We start from the raw sequence: 13,369 nt of genomic DNA on the forward strand, positions 1-13,369 counted from the left end.
ACTCAGACTAACATACAGATGCTTCAGTCAAGATAAGTACTGCATAATCTTTCGGTTTGCCATCTCATCCCTTTTACAACACTTCAGAAGTTTTTCATTCCCTCTGTCATCAACCGAGGACGCAAACAAGGTGACTAGCACACATCATCAAACCGTCTGGTGTGTGATAACCAGAAAAAACACCCCTTACGCACACGCTCTCACTCACACATGAACATTCGGTGCACACACTTTCCCAGGATACAGTTTATGTTGTTACAGTGCAGACTGTTGTGGGAGATCCCGATTCAGCAACAGCAGGAAGTGAAAACTTCTCAATGTGACCCCTTGGTGTGTGCAAAGTATCATTCCTGACTATTGGCTCTATCTCTTTGCCTGACTGCTCCTGGTGATGAGCAACAACAGTAGCAATGGGGAGCAAAAACAGTCATCTCTTTTGCTCTTTCCTCCCCTCTGCTTCCTGGAGTATCTCAATGCATCCACAGAGGCGCAGACCTCAGTGGTATGTATCTTCAGCTTTCTCTCCTTCTCTCCTTCGAAGCATCATCCAGCTCTCTGAGAGGGCATTGATTCTCCTCAGGGGAGGGAAGATGTGTCACCCTGCACGAATTGGATTGATAATGCTGGGCTAAATATAGCCCTGCGGCAGGAAGGAAGAGAAGAGGATATTTTTAGAAGTGTTTATAGTGCCACGACTCGGACACTACCTCAGCTGAATGACCAAATGGAAGTAAGGAAGAGGTGGGTGGGTGGGGGTGGCACTAAACACTGCGACTCTCTCATTGAGAGATTACTGCACTTAGTGGGATTGTTAAAAATTTGAGTGGATGAGTGCAGTGTCTGTCCAGTTCAAAATGATCATCAGTTATGTTTAAAAATACGCTAGTCAAAATTAGTCCTCTAAAACATTTTCTGTTGACGTAAGCTTAGATTGAGTGGTTTCTTTGGCTCCATTGGCTGATTTGAGTAATGTATTGGCTTTCCGTTTACAACAGTCTCTAATCCATAGAACACACTCTCTGCTTAGAGGACTGACTCTCCGAGTCTTCTCTCCCAATGTGCTGAAGTGCTCACTTTACTTTGGCTGCAGGCGATACTTACATGATGCTATCAGATATCACATTGTTGTATATTGAGCAGCGTTGTTACAGAATCTATTTTTCCCTGCTTTTGCGATTTGGGATTTATAAGCATGCGTTCTTTTCATTTTTCTCTTTCGTATACCCTTCAGCATGCATATAAAATCAAGGAATCACTTCTGTGGAAAGTGCTGACTCACTCTGAATCGATCCAGGCGATGGGCCTGAGCTAAATGCTAACCCTTTTCAGGTCTATGCGAAATCGAAGCAAACAACACGGTAAAAATCAACATTGATCTCTTGTCTTTTATTCTCAGATGGCCAACTCTTCCCGTCTAGCGCAGATCACTTATGAAGTTAATGGATTTGTCCTGCTGTGCTACTCCCTTCTGCTCCTGGCCACATGGTGAGCCATAGGACATGTTCACATATCCAGGGCAGCGACAGTTTGATCAATCAGAAATCCAGCTGAGATGGGCAACTTTTCTTCCTTGTCTATTCACTGGCGATGCCTTTAGAAAAATTTACAATACAGGTCTAAGTTTTGGGACGGATGTTTTTCTCGGTGCTGCAGTGCCTCAAGTTCTTATGAATGTTACATTACGGTGAATGGGCGCTCAACCACAGTAGCCACTGAGAGGTAAAATGAATGTATTTATCATCTCTTCAATTGCTTGTCACTATATGCCTTCATCCAAATCACCATCTTCTCCTTTCACCAAAACCTTTCAAATACCCATCAAGTTCATCAGTCCATGATTTCTCCAATCAAGTGGCATCAAAAGTAATGTACATGCAGGTTATGCTCGGTGACATTAGCAGCTGTAGTGGTTCACTGGAAAACATTTGTACGTATGGGTAGTGCTGTTGAGAGACACAACCCTACTGACACATAGCAAATTAAGCAAAACTTACCTGTAGATAGTGACAGGGCCTGATGTTGGGCTTGAGATCGGTGGGCGTCATGGGCTTCTCCAGGTTGAGTGAGGACTTCCTGTAGGCCTCCTTGGCTTGGCTGACTGTTAGCGTTGACCAGGAACTCCTCTTCATGAACTTTCCCTCTGGTGCCATGCTTATGCTCTCACAGGCTGAGCACTTGACATCGTTGTTACTTTTGGAGGTCTTTAGCGACAGGTCTCCAGACAGGTGGCCATGCATTGAGTCAGGGTAGCAGTGGCTGATGTGGTCCACCGGATGCCGTGACATGACGCTGGGTGTTCTGTACGTGCTGTCGCTATCCAGGTTGTCATCAGAACTCCACCAACCTCCCGAGCGCTGCTTGCCACTGCCTTCAGATTTACGTTCTTTGCTTTTGCTGCGTTTGCTGTGTTTGTGGTGGCCTTGGTGGTGGTGATGGTGGTGGTGTGAGTTGTCCCGGTGGGAGTCGCTTTTGGTACCGTTCATCTTGGAGGACCCTTCTAGAGAGTGTGACTTTGTGAAGAGCTTCTGTACCGAGTGGACTAAGTGACGTATTCGCCCAGGGCTTTCATTGCGCTGCTCTGTGGTTGTGGTTGTGGTGGAGGTGCGTTGGTACTGCAGCGTGTGGAAGCCATCCCGGTGTAACGGCATCTGCTTCTCAAATTGGTCCAGGAGGTTTGCTGGGATTCGGTTCATTTTGCCGCTGCCACCATGTGAGGATGATCCACCGTCGTCTCGAGATTCCCTGCCGCCAGAAGTGTTGCCACCGCTGTCCCGCGAAGCGCTGCCATAGTGCATGCGGGGGAAAGTGCTACTAGAGATGGAGTGGTCGGTGGTTGACATGGACACTGGCATCACCATGCACTCAGAGTGGATGGAGCTCCGAGGGGAGCAGCGATGGTGACTCTCAAGGGGGCAGCTCTCAGTGGGGCTGAGGAGGTAGGAGGGGGGCCGTGAGTTGCCATGGTGGAGGTGATGGTCCAGGGAATGGTCGCAGTCAGCCAGGCCGCAGGTGTGGGCTGAGGTGGGAGAGGTGAGCTGGAGCTGGGCAGGGCGGCCGCCAGAGAGACCCTTCATGTTCCTGGGTGGAGGGGAGTAGCTGTCCTCATCGAAGTACTGCGAGGGCGACCATGAATACTGCTGGTCTGAAAGAGAGAGAGTGAGGAAATTAGATCATATCAAGTAAAAAAGCATTTTCCCAGAAAAAGAAATGCATTTTACACTTGATGAGGGAGAAAAAAGCCTAGTACCAAATAATATGTCCTCAAACAGGTTGGTCATTATCAACCATACTCTCGCTCTCCGCATCCACTCTAACTACAAAGAATACAAAAAACTCAAAAAGTAGAACATTTGCAATGTGAAAGTGAAATCAACAAATTGCACAGACAAAATCTCAGCCATCCTATTTATCTCCTTCTATTTAGGTCTGCAATGGCATACTACTAATAGAGGCAGGGAAAAAAGAGAAAACGAAAGAAAGAGAAAGGCAGGCGACAGGTAGCAGCCCGCACCCCCATTTATCCAATGCAAAGTGAAATAATAGCCTATCACTCGGTGGTGCTGGTGTCATCCGTCAAAGTCCTGAGGAGAACGCTGTGAGGCGTGCGGCCAGATAGGCGTCCTTGAGAGACGATAACCAAATGCACCCTCCCCCCTTTTCTTTCTGTTGGCCATGTAGTCTTAGATTAAAACCCAATTCTGTGTGATCGGTCACCAAGGGCAGACGTCCCACCACTCTATTCCAATGCTTTTAACTTAATCAGAGGATACGTTTACTTTATCTATATGCCTCACCACCATCTGCGGTCAATGTAATTATGATGTCTTTCCTCTGAATCACGTTAGGACGATGGGGGTTAAAAATCTACATGGGACAGTAAGCATGCTATATGTTATGAATGAGAGCCTAAAAAATAAATTTGATCCTCTGCCCTAATGTGACTTTATCTTGGAAACAATGACAGTATAGAATAGATCCCCAAAACAATCTAAAGGCCTTCATATCAATACTTTTCTTTAGTTTATGAAGTTTCAACTAACTAATTAAGTTAGGTTATATGAAAAATGATTTATATAATAATGTAGAATCGTCTTAATCGTAAGAGCTTCTTGTTATCTTTATTTAGTAAAATAACCATCCCTTTTGAATCCCCTCTATTTTTTGATTGTCCTCATCTCCTGAAAGGCTGAATATTGTAATAGAAAAGGTAATATTTCAAACTTATCTGCACACTGTCTTGTGAAATAGGAAACAAACAAACAAACAAACAAAGAATAACCATATTGCTTGCCTCCCAATGACACGCCTCATAAACCCATGCACTTTCACTCCCACTGTAACCCCATAAAATGAAGGAGAGTTTTTATGAGCTATTGTGGTACGAGACAGAGGGGGAGGGGAGTTTTAGGCCAAATAATAGCAATTTTTAAGGACACCAACGCATTCACAAATCAATACATTCTTAAAACATTATCATAAACTGAAATCTAATAACTTGACATAAACATAAATAAACAAAAAGGACTCTGAGGACCCTGGTCACTGATTACGCTTATTCAGGTGCTCCAATGAACAAAATTAGAAGTATTGATGAGTGAAATGCCAGCAGAATGCCACAAGCTTGTGGCTGCACAAGTGATTCTTACTGCTAGGTTGGAGTTCTGACTAAATGTTATTGTCTTTTTCATACAAGAGGTATTCTTAGTGCTGCTGTTCCTCAAAATTAAGCCCATGATGCCCCTTAACGCAACTGCTTCCTGTCTGATTTTTGTTCTCATTACCAAGGGAAACCATTTGTCCATATCTTTGCCAGTGAGGACAAAACATTAGTCTTTTCTAGAAACTCTCTTTGCTCTGAACATCTTCTTCAATCTGTTTTGCTTTGTGTTGTAAAGTATTTACTCACAACAGTGTATGATAGCACACTGTGGGTGCTTTTCATTACGCTAACTTATGCTTCCTCGCGTCTTCTCTCATGCTGTGACCCGTTAATCGTTCCCCCTCAGACATTAAGAAAGATTTTCCAATTCCTTAAATGCATGCCTGGAGGAGACGAGGAGAGAGGAGAGCGGAGGCTTCTGAAGGAGCTGAGAGCAAGGAAACACTGGTGTATCCTACGCGGAAGTCACTTATCAAGTGATCTAAAAATATTGCACCTCCACATGTGGAACATGAGTGCTATTTGTATGTTTGGCATGATTGAAAACCTAATTGATAATATTAAAAAACTAAATTCAATCATTCTTAATTCACACAGTTCATTCTCACAGCTTTTACTATGACACTGCTGAAATGGGCAATGTTAAACAATTTACATTTTTAAATGAATACGTTTGTTTTGAAATTCTTAGGGGTTCTGTGGGCGTTTGCACCAGTTTGACAGGTGATACAGCTGTGAAGTACGCCAAAAGTCACTGACGTCGCTTAAGACTGATGCTGTGGATGCAAGGATTTCTCATTTGGCAGTTTTAGCTCCTCTGTCTTCACGTCTCTTCCTCGCATCTCTCTTACCTCTTTGCTGGGAGGAGCTAATAAATGAGGAAAGGAAGCCAGTGCGGGAAACGATGAGACACGTTAGCATAATGAAAAGCACCGTACACACGGACAGTTTTTAAAAAAGGGCCGAAAATCAATGCAGCAGAATCCTCTTCTAGATATTTCTTATTCCATGCAGTCTTCATTTTGTCAAAACCTGGCGCCTATATTACCCACAATACAATTCAATCTCCCAAGTGACATCACGTGAACCAATTTATCAGACTTAATGCAACTCCCTCTGGAGCCACAAAAGCCTATACTTTTTTCAGATACGCAGTACTCCCCAACAGTGTTGTGTTCTAGGCAAAAACACAATTCCTATATTCAGGTGATTATACACTAATGAAAACATACCTATAAATATTATAATTATTTTCTGCGAATAGAGCCCCCTAAATGTGACACACTTGACCTTCAAGAGTTTGGCCACAATTTCTTTGTAAAATCGCATTAATACCAAATCATGCAATATTGCCATAGTTGCATTACTCACAAGAGCCACATACAACCAATATAAATGTATATTGTGTCACACTCTATATTGTACCTCCTCCCTACTTAAATCTTTAATATTTTTTGACATCTCAAAAATATTTATTGGATGCTTCTACATTCAAATACAACTGTGTAAGTGTCACTCTAACATACAAGTTACAAACCAGACAGTGTTCTCTGTGATACTCCTCTAGGTCCTGTCACTGTAGTCAGATGATGTGTGTCACTAGGTATATTGAGGATTTTCCTCTTGATTGAATAGCTCTGAGAAAGTCTCGCAAATCAAAAAAACCCTCCGAGATCATCAGAATGACTTACTGTGCTGTGAGTGAACTGTGACTAAGGGTGGATGTTCCTTTTCATCTTTCAAACTGGATAAAATTTATTCAATTCAAACTTATTTTTTAATGAGGTCTAAGATCTCAACCCCTGAGGTGCAGCCTTGCTCTTCTGTTGCTGTCGTCCTCCATCTGTCGAGATGAAAACAAATTCTCCTTGTTTACCAGTCTTATATTAGGATGCCTACTTGGCAGTCTGATGTAAAATTAATCCAGACTACTCAAAGCATGCATGAGGGAAAAAAGGATAAGACATTTTCCCTCAGGAGGAGCTGTTTTTGTCAAATACATTACTATAGAGTACAAATCAACAGGCTCAGTCAGGTGAACTTGCTTACCCGGAGTCAGTCCAGTTCACTGCTTGCTAGTAATTGCAGCAGAAGGATGATGTTGCATTATTGATTGATGTGACGCTACATTTCTGTGTGAAGTTATGTCACTGTCTTACTCCAAGGCCTTTCTCTGACGGCTGACTATTCCTTGAGGTATCTCAGGGAGCTGCACTGAATAAATTATCTACCGGCAGAGTTAGGGCATTTCCTGGGATTATACGACAGATGACAAGACTCATCCGCCCTACATCTCTCTTTTTCCTTTTTCACCTCGTCCTCTGCTGATACAGAATTTAAGTTTCGCTAAAGGAAAGAAGAAAGTCGACGCACGATTCGAAGAGTAAGTCCTACAAAACATTTTGAAGGTTATTTAATATTAACACAGGGCGGATTGAGGGAAAGCGGCTCTATCGGCGAGTGTGCATCCTTCTGGCAAGTGCTCTGCAAACAGGGAGACAAGTATCTTTGACAGGGAGAGGGCTTGTTGTTTTTACACTGATACCAGCACCTGCCATCACATTATCAGTTTCCTGGCAAGGGTGCCAACTGCTTAGATGGACCGCTAGTATGGAGGGGGAATTTAGAAACTGGACGACAATTCAATATCAGCACAACATATGGCAGTAAATCAAGATTTTCTTTGAATGTAAGGCGATCATGCCTTTAAATGTTGAAGGCCGATGATAATAATAATTATGCAGATGAAGATTAATAAAAAATATCTTTCATTTTAAGAAATAAAAGGCAGGGGTAAGTAATGCTGTCTTCTTTACGCTAAAGGCTAAACTAATTCACTCGACACACAGACTTTTCCACTGCAATGACAAAAGGTCCTCCCCATGATAAGCACACATTTCCCAAGAAGCAAATAAACCAATCACATTCAAATCAACACTCTGCACATCCTGCAATCATCCAGTCACGTCTGACTTGAACACCTGAACCAATATCCAGCTCTATAATGTTGTCAAAGCCTTCTGGGCTCGACGGTGATAAACACACCTTATATCTGACACGAGGTGTGGAGGGAAGGGAAGGCAGAGTCAGAGGAAGAGGCTCATTTATTAAGGGCTTCTGTTTTGTGAATAAAGGTCGTTTTGCTCCTCTTAACACATTAGCATTTAAATAGCATTATATCTGCACTGAGTATCACTGACAGCTCCCACTCTTCCACTGGCTCAGACCCTAACTGGAGTTGAAAACAAAGTTAAAAGATAATAAAGCGCTGGACTAGACTGCGAGATCAAAGGCGTGCGACCTTCAGGCTTGGCAGTGGTTAGCATGGTGGCTAGCTTCAGCACTATTTAAGAAAGGATTAAGATAAAGGCGACTGCAAGGAAGAGTCCCACTGTTTGAGGCAACACACAAGAGACTTGTGATGACAGTCAGCAAAAGAATCTTTCGTTGTCGTTTCTAAGTAGTCTGGCATCAAACATCCCAAACTGTTGTAGTACTTTAATTTAGTTAATTTAATTTTGGCTCTGTGGATATAGCTGAAAAAGCTAAAATGTACATCTTAAATAAAAATCTAAACTTTAAAAATAACAATTTCATTACATTTTCTGCATGGAATTTAATGAAATGCTGAGATATAGACCGACTGTATATTTTTTAAAATAAGATTTTCTTACACCCCTTAAAATCAAGGCCTTTGTGTGTGCAACAAATGTCAAGAAACAGAAAAATTGATTAAGTGACTAACTGTCTTTTTGTCAAAGATGAAAATAGGTTAGAATATCTTTCCAAAAACAGCCTTGTTCCAGAAGCATCCCTTCCAAATGGCCAGAGGAAAGTCACACCCCTTGTTTTCTGAGCAAAACAAATCGATAGAGCAGCTTTCTTATCTGTCTCCCAAAGGTTAAATGCTGTTCTCCTCAGAATTCTGGCCTTTCTTCAAAAAATCAAAGGAAGGAATTGTGTCTTCAACCCCCGGGGCAAATCAGCAATGGTCTGAGCTATTAGATTCGTGAAGGAGGCAATGGACAAAGAGGGAAAGCAGCAAATCTGTCAGCTTTGCAAGCCTTATAATTTCCACCACAGCAGCACCAATCAAAATAAGGCCCCGGCTTGCAGCTTTGGCAGATATCCTGCTCACTTGTCCATCCAAGTTGACAGCACAGAACGATTCATGCATACTCATATTCAAGTGTGGAGCTGAAACTGAACCCACAGCCTTTAATTGCTACTGCAATACTCAACTAACAGAGCTGTTTCGAATGCCGCAGCAAATTTGGCACCAAACTCTTGATATTTTTCTTCATAGACCATCTGTCTCTGGTCCAGCAGTTCTTTTTCTTGTTTTCTGATCTGACTGATGCTTAATGCTGAGACATGAAATGAAAAACAAGGGACTCTGTTACATTACTGTGTGCCGAGTCAGCACTTTGTGTGTCACAATTGGACATGTATGCTCGCATGGTTGCTCACATACTTACACAATGGCTGAAAACCTGCTCTTTCAACTGACCTTAAATTAAACTAGGAATTCATGCTCTGGTGATTTAGAGAGGAGCCATTGTCACTGACACTATACCATCCAATACCAATGATTTATATTCTATTAAAAAGTACCAGCAGTCGACACACTCCCTTCTGTGAAATACCAATTGACAAGCTGTTTTGGAGTCTATCATGAAATTTGTCACAAATGTTAAAATAATTAAATATTACACAATACAAACAGTCAGGTTTATCTGCTAATCACAGTTGACAGCTGAAACTGCATAGTGACTACAGTCACTGTGACTAGTTTTATTTAAATATACAAATATATACAAATATCTGACTAAATGTCCCATTACATAAAGAGAGATGTCAGTCATAATCAAGTGTTGCTGCTCTTCTAGAAGTGTGTGCATATCTAAGAACATGCACTTGGAACTGAAACCCTAGTATTTGCCGGGAACTCCAGCTAAAGTCTATAACCATTTCCTGGAAAATGTAACAGCAAGAAAAACTGATTTTTAGCTTGTTTGTGCTGGTGTGTATGATCATATGTATTAAAATAAAAACACTTTCTCCAAACTTGCAACTACAGAACTCTCATATCTAAATACTGGAGTCTAACCGTGAAATAACATAACTGAATCAACCTTTCAGCAGCAACAACTTCTTCCAATTACTATTGATGCTAAAAAAAGAAGCACAGCAGGGTGACAATGGCTGGCCCTATATTAGAGTACAGAGCAACACTGAATGGTGGATCAGCGAGTTGCTGCAACAAAACAAGAACAATGTTCCTGCACTTTAAACGACCCAAACAACAAGCTGGTAGGAAGAGAGTTACCTCCCCCCTGCGACTAGCCACATCAAGTGATATTCTCTGGTTAGCAGTGTAAAGATGGTCAGACGATCCCAAACAACAACTTGCACATTAAAACTATAAAGAGGAAATGCTAACCAACCATTGTGTATGTTCTCCTAATTCACATGCTTATGTTTACTGTGCATGTTTGGCTTGTTGCCCTGTAGTGTCTAGCAGTTTGTGTTGCACCAAGCTGCATGTGGTTACACTTACACACCTGAGAGTGCTGTCTGGACATGAGCAATGACAGAAAGAGCGACCTCCCCTCCCTCCCCAACAATCAAAGCCTACACCCCAGTATCTTTCTCCCAGCAGGGTAGAGGTTTGCCTGCGAGCACGGAGGGATAGATTAGAGAAAGGAGAAGTTGGCGGAGGTAAGTGGCTATTGTCTACCGAGCTTCTGTAAACAACAGTAATGATTAAGGGAAGACAGTATGTGTGCAGCTGTATGTTTTAGGAGAGTCTGGGGAGATAACAGTATACAGGAGCCTGTAAAATGATTCTAATTCAGAGTGAACAGGACTATACAGCACTATAACAGCACATATGCATATTGCAGCAACCCCTCCCCCAAAGAGGTCCCCACACAAGTCTCTCAGCCTCGGCACTAATCTCTTCAAAAATGATTAAGCTATTGGCGGGGTGTCCCAACAAACGTAAAATGGCAATTTCTCTTCTCTAACACCCAATTTCACCTACGGAGTAGTGAGCCGAAGGCAGCCATAGTATTTAGCTGCAGAGAGATTATGGAGGCCAGATAAGGAGAAGCCGCTGAATGTCTGAATACTTATCACAAGCCCGCTAATGATGAAGTGTGTTATCTGTGCTATGCTCAGCGCTCCTCCTCAGCTCCCCTCTCTCTCTGCCAGTCAAAGTTGGGATGGAATGATAGGTGACAGGAAGAAAAGAAAGTGACAGGAAGAAAAGAAAGTGTCAGGATCAGCATTCCTTGTTCTTCCCAGAATGACAATGTTTGAGGCTTTTGTGCTGCCCAGTGTTCTGCTCCCTCTTTTGTATTTTGAAATTGAACACAAAAGGCTGAACCATATTGAAAATGTACAGCCCATCTCATACTCAACTGTGGTAATTTCATCCCACACAACATCACAAAGGCTGCAATGGTGCCAAATTGTGTTGCTATTTTGGTATCATTTCTTTTTCAAGCAACGATGTCCTCAATCTAAATCATTTCAAAGCCCACTTTTAATTTACAACAGCCACAGAAATTCTCTTGGAGTCCAACAATGCCCCCGTGCAAACGCTTGCCAAGTGTGGTAGATTGCATGGGCTTGCATTTACATGGTGGAATCATAAATCCAGTGCAGCTATCCAGCTATGAATAAATCATGCCGAATGTGAAATTCTGCCACAGGAAAAGCCCTGTGACTGTGTGTGTGTAAGAGACAGAAAGAGAGTAAGTCACATCTTATGTAACAACCAGGACTGCATTCCCAGGCAACTTGTTAGAGGAAGCCTCAGAACTGTTCCTGGTTGCCGTAGCAACACTCTCTGAAGTTCCCATCCTTTGCTGCAGCCATTGAGGAGTTCAGGACAAAATGTGAGATCATTTGATATTGTCACACTGTTATTATTTGCTGGGGTGACGTAAGTAATAAGTATATCAGATGTTTTTAGTGCTCAAGTCAGCAGCAGGTTCAGCAAAGTATCAACTACTCAGGACCCAGCTTATGTTTCCCAGAAGATGAGAAGGTCCAGATCAGCCCTCAGTCCCCAGAGACAATCTCATCACAGAGCTGATTTTAAAAACACTCCAGGTCCCCCGGGCCCTGCAGGCATCCACACTCCTCAGACTCAAGAAGACAATTGAAATCTTTCCCCTCTAATGCAATTTTCCTCTCTGCAGACCACAGCAGCCCAGAGACCGGAGGGTAGGGGCCGACCATAATGACTTTTTGGAGATGGAGTGATACCGATAGTCCAGTTCAGATCCTTGTCTCTCATTCGCCCTTTTCTCCAAAGTAAGCCGGAACATTAGAGGCACAAAGTCAATCAGTGTGTTAAATGATTTGCTGTGATGCTAATCTGGACAAAATTGGATCGGAAATTTAAGCTTACTGACAGTATTTGAGGGTGGAAACAAGTACTGATAGAGTCCAATGCAAAGTCTTTATTACCGTATGGATCACATGCACTGTATGTGACTGTAAGAATTAAAATACTGAACTTTGCTGCTACACAAAACCTTTATAAGCTCACACAGACACCAGAAACACCAGAGAGCATCCACGTGTTGATCTGGATGGAGGAAGGTTGCATGTCGCTCTGGGGAGTGGAGGTGAACCTGGACACATCTGACAGTAAAATGTAATTAGTGTAAGTGCCTGTCCTAGTGTTTTACTGGCCTAATTTCACAGCAGTGAAATGAAACAAGAGCTATTGACAATGCCCTGAGTGCACTCTAAATGCATCATACAAAAAATATTTACTAGCCAATGCTGAAGTGGCCAAATTGCAGATATAGGCACCCCATGGAGTTGTTCTGATCAGCTTGTTAAGCGATGTGGTCCAAACAGCTGCCACTATTAATACTGATGTGCTACACAACAAAATTGCTACATTGCAAAATTTTAAGTTAATAACAAACATTGCTGATTTTCAACCAGCTTTGTAGCATTACAGCGTGGGTAGTATACGAAAATAAACAATGTTTAACTTCCCTCCATGTTGCCTACAACCATAGCTCCCTGCAACTGATTATCAATTTTACTATTGATTAGTCTGCAGACCTTTTTTGATGAATCAATTACTTGTTTAGTCTTCACTCATTTGCATTAAGCTTTAATTAGGTGATCAGCTTTTGTTGTCCACCAGACAGTGGTTCATCACAGTACCTCTTGGTGCAAGCTAACCACTGACACTCGAGAGACAAAGGTAGCCGGGGGCCCTTTTGGACGGGTCTGTGTGAGTGATAACCATTCGATGTCTCTTAGTCATCTTGCCTCTGCAGGCAGCCCACCTCCAAACCACATGATTACTAGTAACAATTCAAATGGAGTATATAATCAGTCGAGGCGGTGCCAAGATCTCAAGGAATCAGAGGGGTATAAGAGTTATAGATATAATCTGTAGTCCTCACCCTACACCGGGCTCACACTCGACCGTCTCTCTTCTGAAACAGCCACAGACTGGATCTGATTTTAAATTGCAGTCTGTCACCTGTCCTGTCTTCTAGTGCTTAAGTTATTGCAACAAGAAACAAAGACTGATATAGAAACACAACAAAAACCAAACCAGAAGCGAATGTGTTGAAGTATTGAATTGGTAGACAAGCCTACAACCAACATGTCTTCCTATTATCGGTTGAACTATCTCCCACTTGATCACTCTTTTTATTCTTTTTC

General features: G+C 42.4%; 1 protein-coding gene across 1 annotated transcript in view; it reads right to left on the reverse strand.

Annotated features, from left to right (window-relative positions):
* Positions 1-3,134, reverse strand: part of dlgap2a (discs, large (Drosophila) homolog-associated protein 2a) — a 52,002-nt gene extending 48,868 nt beyond the window's left edge. The window contains exon 1 of the mRNA XM_035673867.1: positions 1,995-3,134. Coding sequence (XP_035529760.1) covers positions 1,995-3,074 — 1,080 coding nt within the window. The 5' untranslated portion in view covers positions 3,075-3,134. The remainder of the gene's footprint in view (positions 1-1,994) is intronic.
* Positions 3,135-13,369: the final 10,235 nt, after the last annotated feature.

The sequence above is a fragment of the Morone saxatilis genome, unplaced genomic scaffold (assembly GCF_004916995.1).
Source record: "Morone saxatilis isolate NCDOM2014 unplaced genomic scaffold, NCSU_SB_2.0 Contig3, whole genome shotgun sequence".
NCBI classification, from domain to species: Eukaryota; Metazoa; Chordata; class Actinopteri; family Moronidae; genus Morone; species Morone saxatilis.